Source organism: Malaclemys terrapin, chromosome 20 (genome assembly GCF_027887155.1).
Source record: "Malaclemys terrapin pileata isolate rMalTer1 chromosome 20, rMalTer1.hap1, whole genome shotgun sequence".
NCBI lineage: Eukaryota > Metazoa > Chordata > Testudines > Emydidae > Malaclemys > Malaclemys terrapin.
The window spans coordinates 15,062,168-15,090,152 of NC_071524.1; the positions used below are offsets into that span (position 1 = coordinate 15,062,168).

Consider the following 27,985-nt stretch of genomic DNA (forward strand, 5'->3'; position numbering starts at 1 on the left):
CGCAAAGGGGCTGATCGCAAATCAAAAGGGAAATGGGGGTAGAAAAGGATCATTACAACAAGGAAGCAAACAGGCTTTGTTCAGTTTCATTTCTCTGTCTGGCGTGGGCTTTTATTTTAAGAGCTACCCGGCTTCCGTTTGATTCAAATTGTGCTTATGACCCGGGGGGACTTTGCTGCAGCTCCATTAAACGACTAATAACTGAACCCAGAAGTGCGGATTCCCTAGCTCCCTGCTCTAACCACTAGTCCCTGAATTAGAGAGAGAACCCAGGATTTCTAGCTCCCAGCACAACCTCCCCCCCCCGGGCTCTAACCACTAGACCCTACTCCTCTGAAAGCTGTGAATAGAACCCAGGAGTCCTGCCTCCCAGCCCCCCTGCTCTAACCACTAGACCCCAATCCCCTCCCTGAGCCAGGGTCAGAACCCAGGAGTCCTGGTGCCCAGCCCCCCCCCCCAACCACTGCACCCCACTCCCCTCTCTGAGCCAGGGATAGAACCCAGGAGTTCTAACTCGCAGCACCCCCCCCCCGCACCCCTGCTCTAACCACTAGACCCCACTCCTCTGAAAGAGCTGTGCACAGAACCCAGAAGCCCTGACCCCGCGCTAACCACTACACACCACTCCTCTCCCTGAGCCTGGGATAGAACCCAGGCGTCCTGAGCAGGGAGCAGCACCTACCAAAGATAGTGATGATCATAGTGAGTCGATACAGCAAGGCATCCACCATGCCCCCTTTCAGATGCACGGGCAGGCCATTATCCGCCTAGGCAGAGAAGGAAAACAAGGGGGGGAAGGGGGATCAGGAAACCAGCCCCCCCCCCAGTCATTGCAAGGGTCCCTGCGCTTCCGAGCAATGGGGCACCCTTTATGCAGAGAATGGGACAGATTCAAAGAAAAGGAAAGGGCCGTGGCTGCCTGCACAGATGGCAGCATGGGGGTAGCGGCCGGTTGGGGGGGTGTAAAGGGGTGGACTGCCACTTTAAGGGCCAGAGGCCTGGAGCCAGCCAGCCAGCCCCCTCCCCACCCCACTCCTGGGCTGGGGTGGGGTTCATTAGCAGAGCCAGCTAGGTGCAGGGGAGCTGATGTCCTTATAAAGAGCAGAGGACACCCCAGAGGGGGCTGGCCAGGGAGGCGGCCCTTGCCTGGCTCTAGATGGGACAGGCCCGGGTGAGCCCTGCAGAAGAGTTGAGCAGCATGGACTGGCTGGAGGTTTAAGCATTGGATTTGGGGTAACAAATCCAGCCCCTGCTGACCCAGAGACGGGTTTGTTCTCATAGGGTGATTGAGGGAGCCCTGAGAAGGGGGGAAACTGAGGCAGGCATGCTGTAGGGTGACCTCTGGCTCCGAGGGGGTGCACAGGACGCAGCTGCCCCATTGCCAATGGGGGTCAATGTTCCATTTCTTCCTCCCCATCCCCCTCACTCATGCCGGGATCCCCATGCACTAACCCTGCCAACAGCCTCACGTGGCTACCATCCCCATTTAATGGGTGGGGAAACTGAGGCACCAATTGCTGCAGGGACTTGAACGCCTACCCTCAAGATTACACCCTGCATCCATGGCAGAGCTGGCAATAAAGCCCGGAGTCCTGACCCACCCCACCTCTAACCACTAGACCCCACTCCCCACCCAGAGCTGGGGCTAGAACCCAGGAGTCCTGACTGCCAACCTCCCACTCTACTCCATCCCCTGGCCCCTCCCTCACCCTTCGCCTCTCTCAAGCTGGGGTCCTGTCTCACCTGAAAGAGCTTCTGATGTTCGGGGACTTTGTTTTTCATCTGGTGGCGAGTGGAGGTGGCGAAGGAGCGGAGGGATCCCACGCGGGAGATCTGTGACACAGATGGCCGTGGGGAGGGGGGACAGGGTGGGGGAGGGCAAAGGTGATGAGGAACCTACAGAATAGAGTGAAATCAACCCCCTCCCCCGCGTAGGTCCCAGCCTCTGGGAGGAGATGGCCCCGTGCGGCTTGGTCCTGTTGTCTCGGCATTGATGCCAGTGGAGTCACTCCTGAGTGAGAGGGGAAGGAGCCCCGGTGAGCGAGATCAGAGTCATCTTGCTGGGTTCTGGTTTCCACCCTGCCTTGCATCTAATGCATGCAAATGCCAATACAAGGCCCAGACCAGCAGAGAATCAAACCCAGGCTGAGGGTCAGGACTCCTGGGTTCTGTCCCCGGGCTGGGAGGGGAGTGGGGTCTAGTGGGTTAGAGCAGGGGGGCTGGCAGTCAGGACTCCCACATGCCAATCTAGAAGGGTTGGGCTGGATCAAGGGAGGGTGCGGGGCCGGGTGGTACAGCGAAGCCAGGTTCAGGAACTCCCCACCCTTCCACCGTGTGACACCCCAGTGCAGCTTCTGTTTCCTGGACAGACAGAGCGAAAGCAGCAGCTGCTCGGAGCCTTCCCCCGGGGACGTGAAAGCACATGTGAAAGTGGGGCTGGCTAGTGAGGCTGGGCCAGCGAGAGACAGCCAGAGGGGACGTACAGCACCCTGCACCCAGGGTCTGGCTAATGGATTTACACTGCTGCGTAACTGGGGTCACGATCTGGCTCACGCTGCAGGATCCGGGCTGCCGGGCATCAGATGGGGCCAGAGTGAGAACCCCTCAGTTTGCTACAAGTTGTCATGGTGCTGCAAAGGCTGCTAAGAAACTCTCAGAGTGGCAGAGGGGTCCAGATTTCCCAGGGCAGCCTCCAGCCAGGCCCAAGGCCATTGCTGGGAGCGGGACTGGGAATCCCACTCCTGACACCAATAGATCTAAAGTCACCTTGGAAAAGTGAAACTGCAGCCGCAGAGGCCTCTGTGCCCTTTCCTCTCTCTCCACCCCACCTCTGGGGTCTACCCCTCTTTACTCCCCCTTATCTATACTCTCCTTCTGCTTAGCCCCCGAAGCAGGAGATCTAATCCACCTAGAAAACATCCCTGCAGCCCACCCAGGACCTTGGAGGATTAACGGCCACCATGGAATTTTAACACCCAAGCCTACTGCCCCACTCTTGCCTCCCCCTTCCAAACTCTCTGCTCCCTGGCTTCAAAGCATCATATCCTTCTAGGCAGGGAACATTAATTTCTACTGATCTATCCCCGCCCTGCCATGCAGTATTCTTCTTATTTGTACACCTAGCAACCTAGATGCCTTGCTGAGATCAGGGCCCTGTCGCGCCGGGCGCTGCGCAGACCCCAACCGAGATCAGGGCCCCGTCGCGCCGGGCGCTGCGCAGACCCCAACTGAGATCAGGGCCCCGTCGCGCCGGGTGCTGCGCAGACCCCAATCGAGATCAGGGCCCCGTCGCGCCGGGTGTTGCCCAGACCCTGACCGAGATCAGGGCCCCGTCACGCCGGGCACCGCGCACACCCCGACCGAGATCAGGGCCACGTCGCGCTGGGCACTGCGCACACCCCGACCGAGATCAGGGCCCCGTCGTGCCGGGCGCTTCACAGACACAGAGCCAGGGTCAGTTCCTGCCTTGAAGGGTTCCCAGTCTAACCAGCCGAAGGAAGGCCGATTATCCCATTTTACAGATGGGGAGACAGAGGCCCAGGGAGCTGCAGTGACTCACCCCAGGTCACACAGTGAGTCACAGCTCAGGCCACCCTTCCTCTGCCATGCCGCCCTCTGTCTAGCGGCTTACACGCCAGCCGTTCTACCCAGCGCCCATCCACCCGTCTACCCACCGTACCAACCCACCTGTCTACCGAATCTACATTCCAAAGCACACGTTGGCCCAGGAGCGAGGTGCCAGGCAGATCCGTTCCTGGGCATATTTCTCACCCCCCCCCCTTTTTTTTTACATCGCTCTGCAGTTTCGGGGGCTTTTTGTACCTGCCCCTTCCCAGGCACGTAACGAACCAGCGCAGTGGCACCAGAATCGTTTCCCGTTTGTGGGAATCCGTGTCTGCGTGCGTGTATATGCAGAGCGGGGAGGGGGAAGAAGAGGACCCCTGTTTGGGAAGGTTTCCCAGAGTCATTATGGGATGGCTCAGAAAACCAGAACGGGTGAAAGCGCTAAAGGGACCAAAGCTGGAGTCTGGGCCTTTAATTGGGAACGTTCCCTGGTGCTTCCCCCGTCGGCCTGCACCTGTTGTCTTTGTCGCGTACGCAGATGGCGAGGGCCTTGGGCCAGGCGCTGTGTGAGTTCGCAGCGGGGGCCTGGTCCGTGAGGGGGGCGCCTCGGCACTACCGTAATACACCGACGAGCCATAAAAATATACAGGGCCTAACACAATGGGGTCGTGGCCCGTGGCTGAGGCGCTACCGTAATACACATAATACATAATAAGTCTCGCAGGGTCTGGTTGGGCTCTTGCTTACCCAGGGTTTAAATCAGGAGTTGCTCCCGGTGTCTACACGGGGCTGAAACTGCAGCACCGCAGAGGAGGGTCAGGGCCTCGCTATTGAAAGACACCGGACTGACGGGTTTAAAAACCCAGCCCCCGAAGGAGAAAAGCCGGTGCCCAGCAGGGAACAAAGGTTAGAGACCCAGGCAAAGCGCAGGGGAGCGATTCACACACATGGGCTGCACCTGAAGGGGGCAGGGGGGTTGAATCTTGGAAGTGATCAGATCTGGGGGGGTTGGACCTGCTTGGAGCTGGGGGTGTTTGGGGTTATGAGGGGGTGTGTGGATCCAGGGAGGGGTTAGAGTTGAGGGGGTGTATGGAGCTGGGGGGAGGTGGATCTGAGGGGGGTGTTTGGATTGGAGGCTTAGATCTTGGGGGGCTGGATCCAAGGGGGTGTTTAGATGGGGGGTGGATCCGGAGGAGGGATGGATCCACAGGGGTGTTTAGATGGGGGTGGATCCAGAGGGGGGCTGTATCCATGGGGGTGTTTAAATTGTAGGGGGTATCTGGAGGGGCGCTGGATTCATAGGGGTGTTTAGATTGGGGCTGGATCCAGAGTGGGGCTGGATCCATGGGGGTGTTTAGATTGGGGTTGGATCCAGAGGGGGGCTGTACCCATGGGGGTGTTTAGATTGGGGGTGGATCCGGAGAGGGGCTGGATCCATGGGGGTGTTTAGATTGGGGTTGGATCCGGAGGGGGGCTGGACCCATGGGGGTGTTTAGATTGGGGGTGGATCCGGAGGGGGGCTGGACCCATGGGGGTGTTTAGATTGGGGTTGGACCCGGAGGGGGGCTGGACCCACGGGGGTGTTTACATGGGGGGTGGATCCGGAGGGGGGCTGGACCCACGGGGGTGTTTAGATTGGGGGTGGATCTGGAGGGGGGCTGGATCCACAGGGATGCTTAGATTGGGGGTGGATCCGGAGGGGTCTGACTGAGGACTTGCACCCTGATGCGGGGGCTGGGGCTGGCGGGGTGTTTGGATCGGGGGGTGGCTCTGAGGGGGTGTTTGCGCTGCAGAGGTGGGGGGCGTTCGTTACCAGAAGGGCCTGCATCGTCCTGGGCCTGGGCCGCGCTCTCCTCTCCTCTCGTCGCCCGTCTCCTTCTCTCCTGCCCCCCTCTGCCCGTCGCCCTCTGTCCCGGCCTTACAAGGACGCTGCCGGGCGGGGGGCTGGCTCTCCGCCTGTCCCGCTGCCAGACTAAGGGCAGCCGCTGAGCTCAAATCACAAGCTGATGCCAAGAGGCCTGGGCGTCTTTCCGGGCCATGGACTCCCCCCACGGCCTCCTCGGGGGGTGGCAGAGGGGGCAGGAAAGGTCCCAAGAGGAGGGAGAATAGAGGCCACTGAGGAACAGGAAACAGCCCCCCAACCCGCCCCCCAATCGGGCATGGCCAGGGTGCCCTGCGCTGTGGCTATTCTCTGCCCCCCAGGGCCCATGGGGGGGCGGATCGGGGGCGTGGCCAGAGCGCCCTGCGCTGTGGCTATTCGCTGGCCCCCAGGGCCCATAGGGGGCAGATCGGGGGCGTGGTCAGAGCGCCCTGCGCTGTGGCTATTCTCTGCCCCCTAGGGCTGCTCCTCCCTAGCCCTGGAAGGCACCTCCTCACCTGAGATGATCTCCCCCCATCCTCTCCCTTTACTGAGTGAGGAATATCCATCCTGGATCCACTTTGGGCCTCTCCCCAAACCCCTCACCCCCGGCACCCACCGCACTTCCTGATGGTGGTGGCTGAGGGCCCCCAGGGTCCCCGCACGTCTGTGCTCGAGGGGCGTGTTTTGCTGCATGAAGAAGTGAAACCAGCTCGAGGGCTTTCCATTTTCGGCTCCCCGGCCGGCTCCACCCTTCGGCCAGGCCAGATTGGACTGAGCAGGGTAAGCTTTCCAAGCCCAGATCCCTCCAGATTCCCGACTCCCAGCCCCCTCCTCCTGGTGCTCCCCATTAACTCCCCCGGGGAGGTAACCGAGAGGTGCTGGATCCAACCCGGGGCTCCCACCCTGGGGTGCTGGCTGTGCATGACAGCTGCCCAGCACAGAGACCCAGAGATGTTTGGCCGAATCCACCCCTAGACAGTGACTTCCACCAAGGACGGGGGCTGCCCCGGGGGGGTTGGCAGGACGTGGCCTGTGGCGTCCGGGGACAACCGTGGCCGCCGTTGCTCCCCCGTGTCAGCGGTTGGGCGCTTGCCTTGCAGGGACGATGGTGCGTGGGGCCGTGCTGGTGTTCCTGTGGCTAGCCGGAGCGGAGATGCTCCGGGAGGAGCAGGTGGAGCAAAACAGGTAGGTGCCACCGAGAGTGAGTGCCCCTTTGCAGTGATGCCCGCTGGCCCCAGCACTGGGGGGGCAGAGCGGGGTCCAGGGCTCCCGTTCCTATTCTTAGGGACCAGCTGAGATCTCACTGGACCTATAGGCGCACTGGTCCCCATCCCCAACGGGCTTCATACGCGGATTCTGGGGGGACTGACCCCTAGATTACAGCCCCGAGGCCCCACCTGCCCTGCAAGCAAGTTGCAGAGCGTCCCCTAGCGAGGGACAATCCCCACTCCTCCGGGGGGCAGGAAGAAGGGTTTGCATTGGTGACCATGTGAAGTGTGAGAAACACAGAGGTAGGAGCTGGGGAAAGCCCCTTGGGAACCTCTCTCCCCACCAGCGTAGGAGGTGGGCTGGGAACATGGCCGGAGCGCCCTGTGGTTCTTCTCTGCCCCCCCCCCCCCCCGAGGACAGGTTGGGGCGCGGCCGGAGGGCCCTGTGCTGTTTCTATTCTCCACTCCTAAGGGATCATAGGGGACAGCGTGTGAGTTAGGACAGCCCTGGCAGGGCCAAGAATGGAGGAGGGGGGGGGAGGACAAAGGGGGCTTAAAGCCACCTCCCATCCTGTCCCTGCCCTGGGTGCAGAAAGGGGGTGACTCCGAATCAGGCTCCAGATTTTCCACTTCCTGTCTGTCTGAGCTCTTGTGCAGCCCCCCATCACCGCAGCATCTTGGCGCCTCACAGTCTTTGGGGCTTTTATCCTCCCGCCCCCGTGAGGCTTGGCAGGGCTGGGCTATCATCCCCATTGTACAGGTGGGGAAACTGAGGCACAGACTATGTGACTCGGCCAAGGAATCTGTAGGGAGATGGGATTTGAACCCAGAGTCCCCAAGCCATACCTCTAGGCCACTCTTCCTTTCCACTACCCCATCTCCTTCCCCCCACGCCCCTGCCCCTGCGTGGTCTCTGCAAAGCTCTGCTTTGCCTCGCTAGGTTTTGCAGCTGGAAGTGCATGAAGTTTGTCCAGATGTGGCCGGGATCGTTCTGCGTGGTGAGCGCCTGCCGCCCCCATCCCCAAACCTTCCCCCCTATATCTGATCCCTGCCCCACAACACCTCCGCTCCCCCAGCCCCCCATACCTGTCTGCGGCTGCCACCTACAGGTACCAAGCGGAACAGCCACATGGACTGGCTGAAAAGCCTGGGATTAGGGAACTAAACCAGGGTGGCTGCTTGCCAGAGCTGGGTCCATGGTCTGCCCTAGGGCAGGGGGCGTGGGGCCAGCTGGGCCCGTGGTCTGCCCTAGGGCAGGGGGCGTGGGGCCAGCTGGGCCTGTGGTCTGCCCTAGGGCAGGGGGCGTGGGGCCAGCTGGGCCCGTGGTCTGCCATAAGGCAGGGGAGAATACCAGGTTAGACTGGTCTGGAGCTGGCGGGGCTGGGGCTGGGGGATCCCAGGTTAGATGGGCCCATTGCGCTGATCCCCGGCTTGCTTTATGGAGTGTCCGATCCCTGGGTAGGAGCAGGTTGACAATCTAGCCCCCCCCCACCTCCCGCACAGGGAGGGGATGTGATTGTCTCAAGGGCAGGCAGGGAGAGCCATGAATGGAACCCAGTCCCCCTTGCTCTAACCACTGGACCCCACTCCCCTCCCAGAGCTGGGCTCGAACCCAGGAGTCCTGATTCCAGTGGGAATAGCTCAGTGGGGGGTGGCGGGCTAAACTGGGACGTGACCATTTCCATTTCCCGGTTCCTTTGCCTGGAGGCTCTAGGGCCGAGGTTCGACTGCGTCGTCCCCGAGTCTGCCGACAGCTGGACCATCCACGGGCTCTGGTGAGAGATGCCCCTTGGGGTGGGTGGGAGGCGTGGGGTCAACGCGGCCTTTCCCCTGACTCTGTGCCCCTTGATCCCAGGCCCAGCAACGTCATGAACTGCTGCACCTGCTGGCATCTCTTCCCCTCTGACCTGATGGTAAGCGATGCCCCGCCGACCCCCACATCCAGTACGTTCTGTTCCAACCACAGCAGGGCTGGGAGCCAGGACTCCTGGGTTCCATCCCGGCCCCCGGGAGGGGAGTGGTGTCTAGTGGTTAGAGTGGGGTGGGCATTGGGACTCCTGGGTTCTCTTCCTGGCTCTTCCACAGACACCCTATCTGACCTTGGGCAGGCCAAGTCTCCCTCCCTGGTGCCTCAGTTTCCCCATGTGTGAGAGAGGTACCAGTGTGAACAGATGCAAAGCGGTGGAGAATCTAGTCCCGTCTCCTGGAGTCTCCTAGGTAGCTGTGGGTAAGCAGCCAACCGCTCCTGAATCATGGACAGGCAGAGCCGGGCTGAGGGCTAGATCTGAGGAATGGAAAGAATAAATCCCCCCTTATGTGACCCCACCCCAGGAGTACGTGGCTGGGAGACTGGCGGGGGGGAGGAAGGGGTGATTCCCCGGCTTGGGGGGCACTGGTGGATTGTGGCCTCATCCCAGAGGGGATGGAGCTGGAGCACGGCCTGCTGGGAGCTGATGTCTCCTCTGAACAGGGGAGGGTAACCCTGGGCCAAATTGTGGGACCCCTGCCCCCCCCCCCCCCAGGACAAGCCTTGCCCGCTTTTCTCTCCTACGCCAGGATCTGCCCAAGCAGCTGGCCGAGCACTGGCCCACCTTCCTCAATGCCAGCAGCTTCAACTTCTGGTGAGTGGGGTGGCCGGGGAGTGTTTTGGGGGGGGGCTCTCAGGCCCATCAGGGGGAGGAGGGGCTGGGTTGGTGGAGAGGAGAGGATCGGGGGGGGGGGCCCCTGGGGGCATGTGTGGGGAGGTTAGCGCTGAGACTCGGGGGGGGGGGGAATGGGGCAAGCTGCAGAGAGAAAGCATGGGGGGCGCTGCAGGGGTGGGAGCTGGGGGGGTGGGAGGACGCTGCAGGGGAGGGGAGAGAGCTGGCGGGGGGGAGGATAGTGGGGAGGCCACAGAAAGGATGCTGAAGAGGCCATAGGCACGGGGAGGCTGCCGTACCGGGTCGGGTGTCATGGCCGGCAGATCCCCCTGCCCCCCCAGCCTGGATTCCCAGCCTGGGGCCTGGGGGAGGGGGGCATGTGACTGACTCATGGGATTTAATTTCCCCCCTCTGCAGGAAGGAAGAGTGGCAGAAGCACGGGACCTGTGCTGGGTGCATGGAGGCCTTGAGCTCCCCCAGCAAGTACTTCGGGGCGGCCCTTGCCCTGCGCACCATGTACAACATTGACGGGTGAGCCGGGCGCAGGGCGGGAGAGCAAGGGAGACTAGCCCACCATGGGGCGGGGGGACAGGACACTTCCAACCCCCGCTCCACCCCACCCCATGGTGCCAGCAAAGCTCCCACTGGGGCAGGGGCTCGGAGAGGAGGCTCGGTCTTTCCCTGGCTTTGGGTTATGGGTCGAGCGATTGGGATGCCTCATGGGGGAGATGGGGATCTGTCACGAGCTGATCTCTCATGAAGGGATCTATAGGGTGGGGATCTATCATTAGGGGATCTTCATCTGTGGGAGATCTGTATTGAGGGGATCTCTCGGTGTTGGGGGAATCTCTCGGTGCTGGGGATTTATAGTAGGGGGATCTCTCAGTGTTGGGGGAATCTATAGTGGAGATCTCAATGTTGGGGGAATCTCTCAGTGTTGGGGGGAAATCGCTCAGTGTTGGGGGGATCTATCATCGGGATCTCTCAGTGTTGGGGGATCTCTCAGTGTTGGGGGAATCTATTGTCGGGGATTTCTCAGTGTTGGAGAATTATAGTGAGGGGAGCTCAGTGTTGGGGGGAATCTCTAGTGAGGGGAGCTCAGGGTTGAGGATCTATAGGGGATCTCTCTTTTAGGGGGCTGTACAGTCTGGGATTGGGACAGTCTGTAACAGAGATCCAGCTCTCTCTTGGGGATCAATGTACAGTACTGGGGGGGGGGGGGGGAGCGTCTCTCTCTCTCTCGGGATCTATAGTGGGGCGATCTATAGCTCAGTACTCTCTCTCAGGGGGGTGTTTATGGGGTGAATAGGGTCTCTGTCGGGGGGTGGGTCTGTCTATGGGGAAGGTGGGGCTAACTCTCTCTGGGCAGTGCTCTATGGGAGGCTGGCGTTCTGGTGGCACTGCAGTGCTGGCATCGTGGGATGATTTTTACCTCCCCCTGCCCCTCCGTCTGACCCCAATTCATCTCCCTTTTGCACAGAGCGTTCCAGAGAGCTGGGATCCTCCCGTCCTGCAATCACAGCTACCAGGTACGCCCGAGGGCTGCTGCCCCACAGTCTCCCTAGGGCCCCGTCCCCGGTGTGAGGGGGCTCGGCTCATCCCTGGCCTTTTCCGGCTGGGTTTGCCCTTGGCAGATGATGGTTTGTGGAGGGGGGACTCCCACCCCCGTCACCACCCCAGTGTCCTGCTCGCTGACCCTTCCCATCCTGCCTCCACAGCTCCACACCCTCCAGGAGGCTTTGGTGCCCGTCCTGGGGAAGGAGCATGTGCTGCAGTGTGTGACCGACGGCCAGGTGGGTGCCTTTCTTGCGCTCCCCAGGGTCCTGCGGGCAACAGCTGTGGGGTAGGGTAGGAGCCACCAGGGATTCTGGGTAATAAACAATGGGGTGCTGGGTGTGAGCAGAGGCTATGGGGCATTCTGGAAAACAGAGGCTGAGGTGCTGGGGTTGAGCAGAGCCCCAGGGGATTCTGGGTAACAGAGAATGGGACATGGGGGTTGGGCAGGCGCACTGGGGGATTGTGGGTGCTGGGGACAAGCAGGGGCTTGGGGTCACAGATAATGGGGCCGTGGAGCTGGGTAGGGCTGTGTGTTTTTGCTGAGGCTCCTGAAGCTATAAGAGGACCTGTCCTTCCTGCAGCAGGGAGTTCCGCAGGTCAATGCATGGCAACGCTTTTATTTCTGCTCCTTGGTTCTATTCCTCATGCCCTTCTTCCCTCCCACTGTGCTGCAGGCCCGCCAGGTCCTGGTGCAGCTCAAGGTCTCGCTCTTCAGCAACTTCTCTGCCGGGTGCCTGGAGGAGGGAGCCCGGGATTTCTCCCCCTACCGGCCCTGCGAAAACCAGAGACGCATCTTCTACTTCCCTCCGAACCAGAAGACCCCACGGGACCCCTGCCCCTGACTGGGGTTGGGGGTAGGGGTGGGGCAGGAGCGTCTCGTGGCTCAGCAGCAGAGAGCCCCAGGGAAGGCTGGAAATCAGGGGCCCCATCACCAGAATAAAGTGCTCGGGAAGGATCGACTGAGTCTTGTGCATGCGATTATTTTGTGACCACGGCGACTGGCTACACGGGACCCTGGCGTCCGGGACCCAACGTGGTTAAAGGGGGAACAAATTCCCACAGTGGAGTGGGTAAAGGGGGAGTGCCCCCTAGAAGGCATCTGCCTCGCTCTCCTGTACCTGGCACAGACAAGCGGGGCAGCTGTGGGGACAGCAGGAACGCCTGGCCCGCAAGGCTGAGCTCATCAACCCAGTGCCTTTGCTCTAACCACTAGACTCCACTCCCCTCCCAGAGCCAGGGATAGAAGCCGAGTCCTCACTACCAGCCTGCCTTCCGCTGCTCTGACCACTAGACCACACTCCTCCTGCAGAGTCGGGACTAGAACCCAGGAGTCTTGGTTCCCAGCCCCCCCTGCTCTAACCACCAGACCCCACTCCCCTCCCGGAGCCGGAAATGGAACCCAGGAGTCCTGGCTCCCAGCCCCCCTGCTCTAACCACTAGATCCCACTCCCCTCCCGGAGCCGGGAATGGAACCCAGGAGTCCTGGCTCCCAGCCCCCCAGCTCTAATCACTGGACCCCACTCCTCTCCCAGAGCCGGGAATGGAACCCAGGAGTCCTGCCTTGTGTGGGGGATGGGGGAGGCGGCTCTGGGTACTCCCTAAAGCGACTGTTCCCCCACCCCCCGCGGGATTGCCAGCACTTTCTCTCTTGTGTTGTGGAGACACAGACCAGCTGGTAGAAGCCTATTTCCTGAGCCATCTGGCCACAGGTAAGAGCCCGGCTGGGCCCGGGCAGCCCAGGCTGGTCCGAGTCCTGGGGGGGGTTCCCCTAACCTAGCTCCCCCTGTCCGGCCCCATCACACGTGCCCTGTCCGTCTAACTCTTACATCGCGCTGAACCCTGCCCACGCCCCGGCCTCCTCCTCTGGCCTTATGCCACATACTGCTATGCCCTGTTCCTGCTCCCACCCCCTTCCCAGAGCTCCATGGTGCTACCAATCTCTGCACACAGGCCCCGCACCCGTAAGCCCTGCACCTCCCTCCTGCGCCCCTAACCCTGCACTGTGACCCTTCACCCAGCCCCTGCACCCCTCCTCCTGTGCCCATGTGGGGAAACAGACCCTGGCACTCCTGCATCTAGGTCCCTTTCCCCACCTGGGCTGTGTAAAGGGATGGCAGGAGAGCAGCAGCCCAGGTGCGGAAAGTGACCTGATGCCCAGAGCACGTGGTATTGCACCTTGCTCCCCCCCCCCCCCCAGCCTGGCATGCGTGAGGCTGCCACAGACTGAAACACCTGCCCTTCCCCCATTGGCTCCTGGGTAGCGGCTGAGGTGGGAACCTTCCCCCCATCCATGGCCTGCTCCGGCAACTAGATTCAGCCATAAGACTATTTGGAGCAGCGAGTCCGACTGAGGCCAGAGCTCCTGGCCCGGTGCGTCCTGGTGCGAGCTAGAGCAGAGCGCTTGGAGATGGACATCTGGGGTGGGAAGCTTCCGCGTGAGAGAGACGCCCCCTACAGGTGCGGGAAGCGTGTCCAGCGGTTAATGACACTCATCCATTAGCTTGATTGAGCTCAGATTTTACATACCTGGGGTCGTCCTCGGAGCTCTTTGTGCCCGTCCCCATGTGTCCAGAGCCCGGCTGAAGTGCAGCCATCAGGACAGGCCAGGGTAGCGCCAGACGGCTCTCCCCACGGCTGCATTGCGAGGGACCACCCCCTCCTTGCTCCGCCAGGCTCCCCTCCTTCTCTAGTCACCTGCTGTGCCCCGACCGCGCTCTGCACCCGCCTGTGCAATCGTCTGCCACCAGGCACAGCAAAATCTCCGGTTCCTGCGGCCCCCCACCCCAATCCGGCCGCGTGCAAGCCGTTCTGGGGCCCTCGCTGGCCGGCTGGCCCGTTTAGCTGCTGGGAATGGATGCAAGTCAAAGCATCGAATATCAGGGCACCGCTGCCCGTGCTCAGAGGGTTTGGCCTGGCTCCTCAAAGGGATTTAGGTGCCTCATTCCCACTGAAATTAATAGTGTGTGGGGGGGTGATGGGATGGCTGTATGTTGGGGTGACACCAATGAGCGGTATGACCTTTAATGCAGAGGGCCGGGGCCCTTACACAACCGGCTGCTTAGGCCAAAGGTTAAACTAACCGGTACAATACAGCCTGAGCTGTGTCTCTGTAATCCCTAGACATTAAAGGCTCACAGTCGGCCACGCTGAGATCCAAACTATTTTAGGACACCTGGTCCCTTATGTGAGATTTTTTGGCTCCCCCGTTCCTGTCCTGCATCCCGTTCCTCAGCTGTGAAGGACTCGCTTGACTGGCCTGTTTAGTTTAACCTTTCCTTCTGCTCTAAAGCGGCCGGCGGTTGTTTGAGTCGCTTCAGACCGGCCTTAAGAAAAGCGAGAGCCCCAGTGACGTAGCTGGGGCCTCCTAGCTGGGGAATATGACGCAGGCAGGAGGGGTGCGAGCACTGGCCACCCTAATCTTATTCCTAGCACAGGCCCTGGGCCTGCTGGGGACCCATGGGTGCGTCACGTCCCCGCTCCGTGCCTCAGTTTCCCCATCTGTAAAATGGAACTAAGGCTGTGGTTCTGCTTAGCAAAGTGCTTTGAGCTGGACAGATGCAAAGCTCCCGGAATCAATTGTAGATGGAGCCTTTAATTCGTAGGGCACCCGCAAGCCCTAAAAACTCTCAGCGGTGTTAAATAGCAGGGATAAACTGCTGGCCCCGGCCGGCACGTGCCATTTCTGGGGCCCACGACCTACCGCCGGCGGTGGGTCGTGCCAGTCAAGCCCTGGCAGACGAGCTGCTGTTAGAGTTAACTGTATTTCAAAGGCAATAAGATAAATACCAAGGGCAAATTTTCCAGCAAGTCTATTAACCCAGGTGCCACTTCTACCACCCCCCCCCACAACTTCCTGCCCCCATCAAACAGACATCCCTTTAAATCCCCCACCCCTCAGGACAGGGACTGCCCTGCTCGGAACATGCCGGAGCCAATTAATGCAGCAAGGTCCTCGTCCCAACATGGCCCCGCTCAGTGGGGAGGGATCTTGCCAAACTCTCCCCGCCATGGGCTGGAGGCATCAGTTGTGAGCAAAGGGGGGAGGGAAGGGTTGCAAACCGGGGGTGGGGGTGGGGGTGGGGAGGGAAATTCTTCCAGGGAGGCAGGATTGAAATTTGACCCTCCTTCGAATCTTTCTAGTCAAAACCCTCCCTGTAAGCCAAGGGCTGGTGCCTCACACACCAGAATTCCAGCATTCAGCCCCTAGCTGGTGGTGGAGCTCGCTCGGCTCTCGAACGGGGCATGCAATCTCACTGAGACGCCAGAGTGATGAAGACTCCAGCCCGGCGCTGAGAGACCTCCTCCACTGGGTCACCGCCCATGGTGTTATAAACCAGCACCCCGTTTTCCAGCCGACTCCGCCCAGCCACGGGATCTCGCTCTGGATTAACAAGGCCCCTCCTATCAGAAATGGCATCCGGCTGCGGGACCCGGCTCGAGGCGCTTTTCCACCCAAGCTTTGAATGTTCAAGCCGCTCTTCAGTCTTGAGCCGAGGGGGGAGAAATTCAAGCATTTGGACACGAAAAAGATGCTAACTCGGCACCAGACGCCCACGAGGCTGCGTTAAGAGGGGACGCAGACGACGGTGCTTTCTGCTTTTGTCCTGGGCGTCACGGCACAGTTCCTCGCTGCTCCGTCTGTGGCTACGTCGCCTTCCACCCCCATGCAGGGAGGCATCGCGCGTCCTGCGGCATTCGGGGATTCCTCCCTGGGCCCGGCTCTGTTCGGAGCAGCTGGGGCCCTTCCAGAGGCCTGAAGGGTGCAGAGCAGGGCTGGCTGTATGGCCATGCAGCGGGGATCGGGAATGACTGGGGGAGGAGAGGATGGAGCTTGGAGTAGCTCAGCCCGCCAGGAGCCCAGATCAGTAGCCGGCCCTGAGTCTCTCTTGGCTAGCCAAGGGGGAGGGCGCGCCCACACGGTTGGAGAGGGATCGCAGCCTGTAAAAATCTATTGCAAATAAATAGGGTGCTGCAAAGGGCCCCTCTGCCCAGCCGTCCTGGCCCCCAGCGGTAGTCCCAGACACGGAGAAGCTCCCCACCACGGAGTAGGTGGGTGGGGGAAACCCCCCTCCCTAACAGCAGCCCCCACCTCCGTCGCCGCCCTCCCCCGCGCCGTCCCGGCCCTGCCGCAGGGGGGCGCTCTGGATGCGGGGGTTGGGCTGGCGGCTGTCGCTGTGGGGGAGGCCGCTGCCCACCCGGTTCTTGATCTCGGCCGCCATGGTGACGAAGGCCTGCTCCACGTTGGTGGCGGTCTTGGCGCTGGTCTCCAGGAACGGCACCTCCAGCGCGTCCGCGTATTCCTGCCCCGGGGGAGGGAAAACACGAAAGGCCACGGTGAGTGCCGGGCAGATCCCCGCCTCGCCCTGCCAGCTTGGTTATTCACAGAAGCCCTCCCCCGGTGCTTGTGGGCTGGGGTTTAAGTGTGCGACATGTGCACTATTCTGCGCCCCCCCCTCCCCCCGGTACTGACCTTGGCCATGGTGTAATCCACCACCTTCTTGCAGGTCAGGTCGTTCTTGTTGCCCACGATCAGCTTGTTGACGTTCTCGCTGGCATAGCGGCCGATCTCCTCCAGCCACAGGTGCATGTTGCTGAACGAGTCCTGGGGGGAGCGGAGACGGGAGAGGCTCTGAGCGACGTCTCCAGGGGCCCAGTGCTTCCCTTCTCCCAGGGGGTCAAGGCAAGGGCCTTGCCTGCAGTCTAATCCCCATCTACATCTGGGGGCAGGCCCACCAGCCTTCACCTAGTCCATCCCCAGCCAGGGTGTGATTGCCCCGTACGAGTCAGGAGAACATAGAATCATAGAATACCAGGGTTGGAAGGGACCTCAGGAGGTATCTAGTCCAACCCCCTGCTCAAAGCTGGACCAATCCCCAGACAGATTTTTACCCCAGTTCCCTAAATGGCCCCCTCAAGGATTGAACTCACCACCCTGGGTTTAGCAGGCCAATGCTCATGTCAACTTGCATCTCAAATAAAGGGCGCCTTCCCGTCCAAACTGGACCGAGACCCACCAGCTTCTGACTCACACACACCTCCCGCAAAGCGACCATTAATTGGGAGCGACTCTCAGGCATTACTCCCCTGAGCGGGACTCGAACCCACAGCCTGGAGGGAAAGGCTCCACAGCCCCGCCCCCAAGCAACGGAGCTGGCCAGTCTTGGAGCGGCTACCCTCTTAGAACAGAATATCAGGGTTGGAAGGGACCTCAGAAGGTATCTAGACCAACCCCCAACTAAAGAGACCCAAGACACTCCTGGTCACACAGGTGTTGGGATTTTCAGTCCAGCAGATTCATTTACATTTCCAGCAAGACTTGATTTCTCCTCCTCGACTTTAAAAAGTTGGTGTTGTTATTGATACAGAGCCCTTGGCTAGCACGGAGCCGCTCTGCGAGAATGCAAAGATCATTCGCACGCAACGCTCACGTCTCCCACCAAACACATGCAGCTGCCTCTGGGGTGGAATCAACGTGGCAGCTGTTTTAAACAGCAGGCAGAGCACCGCTTCACTGAAGAAATCCCGCCTCTGAGATCAGCCCATGGCAGAAGGCAGCCAGGTCTGTATCTACTACACACAAGCCAAAAAAAAAAAAAAGGGGGCCATTCATTTGAAAATCAAATCCCCAGGCAGATACCGTTACATTTTCCTCTGCACTTTCACTGGGATACTGGATTCTCCTTCCCTTCCGGCCTTAAAATGCTGTGTAGTTTCTATACAGCTGTCGAAACAGCTGCCATATCCCAGTGCAGAGGTAGCTTTATCTCTCCACTAGGTGACATGATCCTGAGCCGCTGTGCCCCACCCCAGAGGTGGCTGCATCTCAGAGCTGGGTGACATGATTCCGGTATAAACAGCTGCCATGTCCCACCCCAGAGGTAGCTGCATCTCAGTGCTGGGTGACATGATTCCGGTATAAACAGCTGCCACGTCCCACCCCAGAGTTGGCTGCATCTCAGTGCGGCGTGACATGATCCTGGCACAAACAGCTGCCACGTCCCACCCCAGGATGAAGAACACTGATGAGCCACAGTCATTTATAACCAAGGGCAAGTCCATACCCAGCATAACGCCCTCCCTTAGGAAGGGCTCCGTGGTCAGACTCACCTGGTCCGTTACATCATACACAATGATGATACCGTGGGCGCCTCTGTAGTAACTGGACGTGATGGTCCGGAAGCGCTCCTGGCCGGCCGTGTCCCACTGCAGAGCAGGGAAAGAAAGACACATAGACTATGCTCCTTCCCACCACTAGAAAGGGAACCCAGGAGTCCTGGCGCCCAGCCCCTCCCACAATACTGCCTCCAAGAGCCAGGGATAGAACCCAGGAGTCCTGGCTCTGAATCCTCCGCTCTATTGGACTATAGAACCCAGGTGTCCGGACTCCCAACCCCCCAGCTCTAGCCTCTGGTCAGAAATAGACTCCTGGCTTCCAGCCCCCCTGCTCTACCCACTAGACCCCACTCCCCTCCCAGTGCCTGGGAGAGAACCCAGGAGCCCTGGGACCCAGCCCCCTGCTCTAACCACTACATGGCCCCCACACCTCATAAGCAGCAAACGCAGGGAAAACAGCAGCTTTCTGCCTCCAGCCACGTCCCTGCTAGGGGAAGCTCGCTTCGGGGTGGGAGAGAAACACACGAAAGAACTTGTCTGGGTGATGGAAACAAGCGGACGGCGCCACCCACAGGGAGCAGCCAGGATACACGGGACCATGATGGCACGCTGGCTCTGAGCTCTGCAGAGGGCGCTGCCGAGCCCCCCGACTGGCTGGCCTTGGGGGTGAAAGCCCCAGCGTCAATTCCCAGCTCCCCATGTGAGTCGCTGCATCTCAGGCCCCAGGGGCGGCTCCAGGCACCCGCGCAGCAAGCCGGTGCTTGGGGCGGCCAACGGAGAGGGGCGGCACGTCCGGCTCTTCGGCGGCGGGTTCCTCAGTCCTTCTCGGAGGGAAGGACCTGCCGCAAAATTGCCCCCGAAGAATGAAGCGGCGGCGGTAGAGCTGCCGCCGAAGTGCCACCAACCGTGGCTTGGGGCGGCAAAAGCGCTGGAGCTGGCCCTGTCAGGACCCCCCCCACACCCCACTGCTGGATAGGGAGAACAACCCTCCCTTGGGCCACTTCAGCCGTCAGGACTTTGGCGCAGGGACTCCATGTCTGTGCAGCACCCGGCGCGACAGGGGGAACCCCCCCGACCTCGCCTGGAGTCCGTGCAGCACCCGGCGCGACAGGGGAACCCCCCGACCTCGCCTGGGGGCCGTGCAGCACCTGGCGCGACAGGGGGAACCCCCCGACCTCGCCTGGGGTCCGTGCAGCACCCGGCGCGATGAGGGAACCCCCCGACCTCGCCTGGGGTCCGTGCAGCCCCCGGTGTGACGGGGGAACCCCCCATCCTCGCCTGGGGGCCGTGCAGCACCCGGCGCGACGGGGGGAACCCCCCGACCTCGCCTGGGGGCCGTGCAGCACCCGGTGTGGACACCCCCCCAATCAGTGTCCATGCAGTGCCCTGTAACTGGGAGCAGGCCCCTTATGCCAGCTGGCCAGGGAGGACCCTGCGTGGGGGGAGGGGAGTTTCAAGGGGCCATTCTTGGCACAGAGGGGCTGGCACGTGAGTGAGATTAGGGTCCTGTGCATGGGGGACTGGCAGGGAGATGGAGCAGCAAGGAGCCTTGGGGGGTGGGGACCCCCACTGGGGAACAGGGCTGGGATTGGAGGGTGGGATCAGCGGTTGGATGGACCCTGCGACACGCACCCCGCCCCAGTCACAGCTGATAAATGGCTGCTCCCGGGGCTCTGGTGTGGGGCATCTGAATGGAGCAGGACAGGCCCCATAAGGATTGAGGGGGGAACGGAGGCTTCCTTCCCACCGCGGGATGAACCCCGCTGTTGGCTGCCCCATGGGGCAAAAGGGGAATCGGCCCCAGCAGGCTGGTTTGTAGTTTATTATATGCAACTTCTAGAAGGCTGCCACACACACCCTGTGCCCCACACTGATCTTAAATCTCCTGTACCCCACAGCCTCCCATTCTGTACCCCCAGCCCTGCCAGCTCGTATTCCAGCTCCAGGCCCCACAGAACCCAGATCTCCTATCCTGGACCCCCACAGCCCCCCACTCTGTACCCCCAGCCCCGCCAGCTCGCATTCCAGCTCCAGACCCCACCGAACCCAGATCTCTTATCCTGGACCCCCACAGCCCCCCACTCTGTACCCCCAGCCCTGCCAGATCGTATTCCAGCTCCAGGCCCCACAGAACCCAGATCTCCTATCCTGGACCCCCCCAGCCCCCCACTCTGTACCCCCCAGCCCCCAGCCCTGCCAGCTCGCATTCCAGCTCCAGGCCCCACAGAACCCAGATCTCCTATCATGGACCCACACAGCCTCCAGATCCCCAATAGACCCTAGCGCCTCTTGCGCTCCAAAAGGACCCCAGATGCCCTACCCTGTGCCTCCATCCCCATAGGTCCTCGATGCCCTGCCATGCACCCCATAGACCCCACCCCCTCTTGTACCCCCAAAACAGACCCCAGCTCCCCCTCATGCACTCCTGATGAAGAGATCATAGGACCACAAGGTGAGAAGGGACCGCAAGGGACATCTAATCTCACCCTCTGCCAAGGTGCAGATTTGTTGGGTCTAAACCACCCAAGACAGATGGCTCCAGCCTCCTTTTGAAACCTCCAGTGAAAACGATCCCCCCCTGCCCCCAAAAGGCGTCTGTTCCATTGTCCTACTGTTCTTACAGCGAGGGGAGATTTAATCTAGATCGGCTGGGCTGTCGTTTGAACCCACTGCCCCTTGTCCTGCCCCCTGTGGCAGGAGAGAACAACTTTTCTCCATCTTTCTGATGGCAGCTTTCCAAGTATTTGAAGACCGCTATCGTGTCCCCCGTTCATCTCCTCTTTTCCAAACTAACCACACCCAGCTCCTTCAGCCTTCGCTCATACGGCTTGTGTTCCACCCTTCGATCATCTTCGTCGCACGCGTCTGGATCCTTTCCAGCTTCTCTACACCCTTTCTATACATTGAGGACCAAAACTGGACAGAGGGCTCCAGCTGAGGCCCAACCAGCGCCGAGCAGAGCGGTACTGTCACCTCCCAGGACTTGCAGGCTATGCCTCGGTTCATGCTACCTAAAACCGCACTTGCTTTTTTTTACAACAGCATCGCGTTGCTGACTCATGTTGAGGTTGGGATCCATCCACCACCACTCCCAGCTCCTTCTCAGAGGTGCTGCTGTCAAGCCAGTTACCCCCCATTCTGTATTTGGTTTTTCTTCCCTAACGGAAGCACCTTCTGTTTGTCTGTGTTGAATTTCATTGTGTTGTCTATAGCCCAGTTCTCCAATTTATCAAGATCCCTCTGAATCTTAGCTCTACCCTCCAAAGGGTTGGCAACACCCCCCCCCCCCCCCCGCTTTGTGTCACCTGCAAATGTGGTCAGTCTGCTCTCTCTATACCTACATCCAGGGCATTAATAAAGATGTTAAACAATACCAAACCCAGAACAGATCCCTGGGGAACCCCCCTTGAGACCTCCCTTCAACCCGACATCGTTCCATTAACCGTTACTCTTTGTTTGCAGCTGTTTAACCAGTTATGTATCCACTTAATGGTAGTTCCGCCGAGCCCACATTTCTCCAGCTTAGTTATCAGAATGTCTCGGGGGACTGTGTCAAAAGCCTTGCTGAAGTCCAGGTATACGACATCCACCGCATTCCCCCCGGCCACCAAACCAGTTACCCTGTCAAAGAAGGGAATCCAGCTGGTTTGGCAGGATTTGTTCTTGGTAAATCCACGCTGGCTGCTAGCGATCACCCCTTCAGCCTGCTGGCATTCGCCAGTGGAATGTTTGCTACATGGCTCTAGCAGCTCCCAGGTATCGAAGTCAGGCTGACTGGTCTGTAGTTCCCCGGCTCCCCCTTTTTAAAGATGGGCTTTACGTTGGCCCTTCTCCAGCCTTCCGGGACCTCTCCTGTCACCCATGTGTTTGTATCATCGCCAGTGGCACTGAGATTTCTTCACCTACTTCCCGCAGTGCCCTGGGTGAACAGCGTCCGGCCCTGCTGATTTGACTTCATTCAAATTGGTCAGAAGATCTGTGACGTGTTCTTTACTTTATCCCGATCTGCCTCCCTTTCCCTTTATTGTCTGTGGTCGTCCGGTCACATGTGATAGACTGAGGCCAGGTGGGCATTGAGCAGTTCTGCCTTCCTATCATCTTCCGTTCCCAGCTCACCTTCTCCACCGAGCAGCGGCCCCACGCTGCCCGTGATCTTTCTTTTTCGCCTGACGTATTTGAAGAACCCCGTCTCGTTGTCTCTAACCTTCCTTGCCAGCGGTAGCTCATTCCTCACCTGGGCTTTCCTGATCTTGCCCCTACACGCTCGCGCTATTCCCACGTATACGTCCTTGGTGCCGTGCCCCTCCTCCCACTCCCTGCGTGTATCAGACGCAGCGACACCCTGAACAATTTTAAGGTCTCCCCCACCGTCCTCGTGGATGGGTCAGAAAGCAACTTCAGATCCAGCCCACCCCCTTCCCTTTGGGTTGGGGCCTGCTCTGAACCCGGCTCCGGCTCAGACTCCGCAATGGGGCAGAGTCCGTATCCCTTGGTCTGGGGCAGCTGAAATCTCCTGAGAACGCCGGGGAAATCCCAGGAGATTTTAGCCAGTCAGGAAGGTGGGAGCGTCATGAGGACAGCGCGAGGTGCTGAGTCTGGATGAACCCCCCAATCTCATGGGTGGGGGAGAGAGTTGGGGTCAGGAGTTGGGCGGGAATTCCCACTTTTGCAGCCGGGTCTGTTGTTCATTCAATGTGTTGAACCTCTGACCCTGGCTCCTAACCCTACCCACAAGACCCCACATTCCCCTCCCAGAGCCCATAGAACCCAGGAGTCCAACTCCCAGCCCTCCCCCGCTCTAACCCACCAGAACCGACTCCCCTCCCAGAGCCCATAGAACCCAGGAGTCCAACTCCCAGCCCTCCCCCGCTCTAACCCACCAGAACCGACTCCCCTCCCAGAGCTGGGAATGGAACCCAGGGGTCCTGACACCCCCGACTGCCCTGAACTCACTATCTGGAGTTTGATAGTTTTCCCCTCCAGCTCGATGGTCCGGATCTTGAAGTCCACCCCAATGGTACTGATGTAGCTGTCCGTGTAATTGTCATCCTGGGGAAGAGAGGAGGGACAGTGAGTGATGGGGCGGGGGGAGCCCGGCAGTGCCCCCCAGCCTTCCCCAGACTGAGTGCTCCCCCCAACACTGACCCCCGCAAGCCTCCACAGCCATCATGGTGCCCCTGTGCTGCCCACCCCACAGCCCCTAGGAACGTCACAGCAACAAAAAGCTTAGAACCTGCTTCCCCCTGCTCTAAAAGCCTAGCCACCGGAGCTAAAGGAGAATCCCCATCAGCTCTTAGCAGTACGGGGGCTAGGACACACAAATGAGCAGTTCCAATTCCATCCTGGAGAGGACAGTGGCTTTACCCTAGTAAGATGCACAAGCCCTCAACCCCTCAGGTTCAGGCCATATGGTATTTTTATCACGTCACAAACGGGGAAACTGAGGCAGGGAACAAGGCAGCAACTCTCTCAAGGTCGCACAGCGAGGGGCTGACTGAGCTATGAAGAGAAGCCAGGAGTCCTGATTCCCAGCCCCCTTCTCCACTGCTCCCACCCCTACCCCGGCTCTAACCCACTACACTCTGTTCCCTCCCATCATTCTTGCTTCCCCCACTGGATGGGAGAAATTCCTTCATCAGGGCCCTTGGCTTTCTCTCCCTCCTGGGACCTGGAGAGGGGAAGAGCTGTTAGGGTCAGGAGTGTCCATGGGCCCCATGGGGTGGGTGACCTGGCTTCAAGGCGCTACCATAATAAACCTAATAGCAATACAAATGTACAGCACCTGGCACAATGGGGGTCTGGTCTGTGAGCAGGGTGCCTGGGCACTACCTAATAAATCATCATCTCCGATACTCACCGCGAAGCGCAGCAAGAGGCAGGATTTGCCGACCCCGGAGTCCCCGATCAGGAGGAGTTTGAACAAGTAGTCACTGTTGGGGAGAGGGGAGGGTGACTCTCTGAAATGCCCTGGGGGGGGGCAATTCTTGCAGCTGAGTAACCCCCCCCCCTTTCCGCTGCAGCCAAACAGCCGCCAGCAGGGATCCACCGACGGACTCAGCGCGGGAACCGCCAGCCGCCGATAGTGGGCTGGGTGGTTGCAGTGGCTGCAGGTGGCCAACAGGGAACGATATCACCCCGCTCACAAGGCCAAGGACCCCAGCAACCACCCCCATCCCTTCTCATGTCTGCCAGGGGAACACAGGGCTCCCCCGACCCATATGCACAAGGACACCTCCTGTTCCCGTCTCTGAGAGAGCTGTGCTTAGCACATCTGGGCGCATTAACCCCTCCGCCCTGCTCCCAACATCTGGGCACATTAACCTCTCCCCCAGCCCCAACATCTGGGCACATTAACCTCCCCCCCCCGCAACATCTGGGCACATTTCCACACTCCTCCAATATTTCCCCACCACCATCTGCTTAATGTCCCCCATTCACCCTACATCTCCTCTGAGGACAACCCCGCCCCCAACGTGATGCACCCCCACCCCCTTTTAAAAGTAGTTAAAGCACCGAAGGAGACGGAGGTGGACAGCATGGGCAGGCCGCCCTCAGAGTGAGGGGAATCCAAGCATCTTGCCGGGGCGCACGGTAGGGAAACCGGGTGGTGCGATGCTGCAGGAGATGGCTGATTTGTGTCTTAGTCCATCCCAGGGCTCTCCCATCTCTACCCACTGCCCAGAATTACGGGGCGGGCAAGCAATGCCAGCTGCCCTCCAGGAATCGGGCTGAGACCCACCCAACTCACTGCACACAACAGCCACCTTTTGCTCAGCATCCCCCCCACCTCCTGCCAGCCATGCGATGCACCCCCAGGTTCTGGCAGCCCGGACTCACTATTCTGGATTGATGGTCGACATGACGGCGCGGGGGCGTCCGGGGTCCGGCTCAGAGACGGTGCTGCTTCGAGGGAGGGGGACAGGGGATCCCCGGGTTCTTGCTGGATCCGGCAAGGTCAGTGACAGGGGGTGTGGGAGAGAGACAGGAGGGATTAATGGATGCAGTCTAACCCCTCACCAAAAATGGGATGTGGGGGGGGGGTATTTCCATTTTACACAGGGGGGAAAAAAGTGATGTGCCCAAGGTCATGTAAACTGGTGGCAGAGCTGGGAATGGAACCCAGGAGTCCTGCCTCTCAGTTGCCACCCCTGCTCTAACCACTAGACCCCACTCCTCTCCCCGAGCTGGGGATAGTACCCAGGAGTCCAGGCTCCCAGCCCTCCCCTGCTCTAACCACTAGACCCCACTCCCCTCCCCAAGCTGGGGATAGTACCCAGGAGTCCAGGCTCCCAGCGCCCCCCTGCTCTAACCACTAGACCCCACTCCCCTCCCCGAGCTGGGGATAGTACCCAGAACCCCTGACTCCCAGCCCCCTGCTCTACTCCATAATAATGCATTGTGCTTCCCCGGCTCCTTTCACCCCAGAATCTTCACACACCAGTGAATTACCCCCGGCCACCCACGCTGGACATCAGGTTTTCACCCCCACGTCACCGATGGGGAAACGGTGCCACAGAGAAGGGAAAGGACTTCCCAAGGTCACACAGGGACTGAGGGGGGCCAGAGCTGGAACAGAAAACACCTGGCTCCCAGCCTTCCCTGCTCCAACCACTAGCCCCCTCCCCTCCCAGTGCCAGGAATAGAACCCAGGAGTCCTGCCTCCCAGCAACCCCCCACCCCACTCCCATCCCTTAGTTGCCTCCCGAGCTGCAGCCCAGGTGAGATTTAGGGGGAGGCTCATGGCAGGAACTGGCCAGTTTAATCAGGATGGTGGCTGGCGGGGGGTGGGAGGGGGTTTACCCCGTTCCCATATGGGCCAGCCCCCCAGGGCGGGGGAGCAATTGGGGACTTGGCAGCCAGGCTGGGCCTGGAGGCATCTCTGGGTGTGGGGCACAAGGGGCTCCATTCTAGGGGGCATGAGGGGCTATACCTAGAACCCCTCCCCTCATTCCACCTCCCCGGTCTTCCGGCAGGCTCAGTGAGGTTCCCCCATACCTGCACCCTGTACCCCAGCCCTAGGGGTGTAACCCCTGCTCTCCCCCGCAACTGTTCCCTCCCTCAGACAGCTGCAGGTAATGCAGCCTGCCCCCCCCCAAACCTGTTCTCTCATCCCTCCTGCAACCTGCCTCCAGCTCCTCCCCCCCGAAACCTGCTCCCCCCATTGTCCCCAGTTCCTATACCCCAGCCATCCCACAGCACCTCCATTCCCCCCCCCAAAGCCTGTCCCCCGTGCTCATATCCCAGCCCCTCCCCAGCAGCCCGGTCCCTGCCTGTACCCCCCCAAAATCTGTTCCCCTATTGTCCCCAGTTCCTATATCCCCCCCAAAGCCTGTCCCCCATGCCCATATCCCAGCCCCTCCCCAGTAGCCCGGCCTGTACCCAGACACCCCCCCCCCGATCTACTCCCTCTGTCCCCCCCCCCCCCCGCAGCCGCAAGGGAAGCAGACCCCCCCCCCCCAGCTCAGGCACCTTGAGCCGGACACCCGCTCGGCGCAGTAAAATGTCTCCCAGGCCCAGACTGCAGCATCCTCCCCGCACATCCGCCCCCACCCCGAGCCCAGCCGGGCGGGGGGGGGGGGTCCCCAGCGTCCCCCCCACCTGCGCTGCTGAGACAGCCGGTGCCGAGTGCAAATCAGCCGGTACCTGGGTGCGGGGTGGGGGGACTCCCCTTTCCAGCCCAATCGCTCCCCCCTGCCCCCGAGCAGGTGCAGCGCCGATCCCTTCCCAGCCGCTCCCTTTCCCAAAGTGGGGGAGCGCCCCGATCCCGGCGATGCGCCCCGATCCCGTCCGGGGAGGCGTAAGCAAAGATGCCCCCCCCCCTGCAAACACCCAGCGCACAGACACAAGCCCTGCGCTATTGGCTGGCGGGGCGGGCCACAGCCAGGGATGGAGGCGATTGGCTGAGCCCCTGACCCAAATCTGGGTGGGTTTTGTTTTTTAACCCTTCAGCGGCTGGAGGGAGTAGGTTGAGCTGGGAGCTGCCACCCCCTCCCCCCCCCCCCGTGTGTGTGTGTGTGAGAGAGAGAGACTGAGAGCCAGCCAACCGGGTCAGACCCGCCACCAGCCAAATGAGATTAGGAGTCAGAAAGGCCCATTGTGATCACCTAGCCCCCCCCCCCCCCCCGCGCCATAACTCAGCCCCCTCCCCCTCTGAATTGAATGAGGGAAGATTTTTACAGGCACCAGATTCAATAGACTTGAATGTTTTCTTCTCTCGCCCCACCACCTCCCCCCAGCGGCCAAGATCCTGGAGAGTTCCCATGCTGGAGCCCACTGGGCCTGTTATTGTGTATTATTTATTAGGTGTATTAGGGCAAAACATTTTCCTTGCTATTAGGTGCATTACGGTAGCACCCAGGAGCCCCAGCCAGGGGCCAGGACCCTATTGCACCAGGCTCTGAATATTTTGAATGCTATTAGGTGTATTATGGTAGCCCCAGCCGTGGAGCAGGACTCCATCGTGCCAGGCGCTGTATGCTTGTATTGCTATTAGGTGTATTACGGTAGCACCTAGGCACACCAGCCATGGAGCAGGACCCCATCGTGCCAAGTGCTGCATGCTTGTATTGCTATTAGGTGCATTACGGTAGCGCCTAGGCACCCCAGCCATGGAGCAGGACCCCATCGTGCCAGGAGCTGTATGGTTGTATTGCTATTAGGTGCATTACGGTAGCGCCTAGGTGCCCAGCCATGGAGCAGGACCCCATTGTGCCAGGAGCTGTACAAACACGGAACCAAAGGGCTTCCAGTCTAAGGCTAAGACAAGAGACGACAGCTGGGTGGCACAAGGGCACAACTGGCCAGCGTGATGGGCAGTGCGCTTAGCACACCAGCCGCTGACCCACAGGCAAGCTTTTTGCAGGCATCTCATGGAGGTTCCAAACTGGGCCAGTCCTGCCATCTGCTTGGCAGGGCGGGGGTCCCCCTGCCCCACCTGCAATCCGGGACTGAGGCAATTCCCTTCCTCCCGCCTCCCTTAAAGACACTTGGCAACAAACACGGGCCGGGAGGCGGGCCTGGGAGAACAGGGACTGTGTCGCAGG

The 27,985-nt window shown here is 60.4% G+C and overlaps 3 protein-coding genes across 5 annotated transcripts in view; 1 reads left to right on the forward strand and 2 right to left on the reverse strand.

Moving 5' to 3' along the window:
- The window catches only part of LOC128826650 (cytochrome c oxidase subunit 7A2, mitochondrial), a 6,345-nt gene extending 844 nt beyond the window's left edge, over positions 1-5,501 (reverse strand). Inside the window, exons 1-3 of the mRNA XM_054010051.1 lie at positions 5,378-5,501; positions 1,744-1,833; positions 683-767 (exon numbers count right to left, since the gene is read on the reverse strand). Coding sequence (XP_053866026.1) covers positions 683-767; positions 1,744-1,833; positions 5,378-5,392 — 190 coding nt within the window. The 5' untranslated portion in view covers positions 5,393-5,501. The remainder of the gene's footprint in view (positions 1-682; positions 768-1,743; positions 1,834-5,377) is intronic.
- LOC128826648 (ribonuclease Oy-like) overlaps positions 1-11,785 on the forward strand; it is a 12,500-nt gene extending 715 nt beyond the window's left edge. The window contains exons 1-10 of one of the 3 annotated variants that reach the window (XM_054010049.1): positions 2,828-4,470; positions 6,526-6,610; positions 7,574-7,631; positions 8,341-8,408; positions 8,489-8,546; positions 9,190-9,254; positions 9,690-9,803; positions 10,753-10,801; positions 10,991-11,065; positions 11,504-11,785. In XM_054010049.1, the coding sequence (XP_053866024.1) occupies positions 6,531-6,610; positions 7,574-7,631; positions 8,341-8,408; positions 8,489-8,546; positions 9,190-9,254; positions 9,690-9,803; positions 10,753-10,801; positions 10,991-11,065; positions 11,504-11,671 (735 nt within the window). In that variant the 5' untranslated portion in view covers positions 2,828-4,470; positions 6,526-6,530 and the 3' untranslated portion in view covers positions 11,672-11,785. Of the gene's footprint in view, positions 1-2,827; positions 4,471-5,943; positions 6,206-6,525; positions 6,611-7,573; positions 7,632-8,340; positions 8,409-8,488; positions 8,547-9,189; positions 9,255-9,689; positions 9,804-10,752; positions 10,802-10,990; positions 11,066-11,503 lie in introns of those variants that run through there. The other 2 variants (XM_054010048.1, XM_054010047.1) reach the window with 2 other exon arrangements.
- A 2,616-nt stretch (positions 11,786-14,401) lies between these two features.
- LOC128826501 (ras-related protein Rab-1A-like) lies at positions 14,402-26,781 on the reverse strand. Its single transcript, XM_054009817.1, has 7 exons — positions 26,586-26,781; positions 24,780-24,882; positions 23,800-23,872; positions 22,896-22,991; positions 17,937-18,032; positions 16,300-16,431; positions 14,402-16,129 (listed from the first exon to the last, which is right to left on the reverse strand). The coding sequence occupies exons 2-7, from the start codon at positions 24,800-24,802 to the stop codon at positions 15,902-15,904; spliced, it is 648 nt and encodes a 215-aa protein (XP_053865792.1). The 5' UTR covers positions 24,803-24,882; positions 26,586-26,781; the 3' UTR covers positions 14,402-15,901.
- Positions 26,782-27,985: the final 1,204 nt, after the last annotated feature.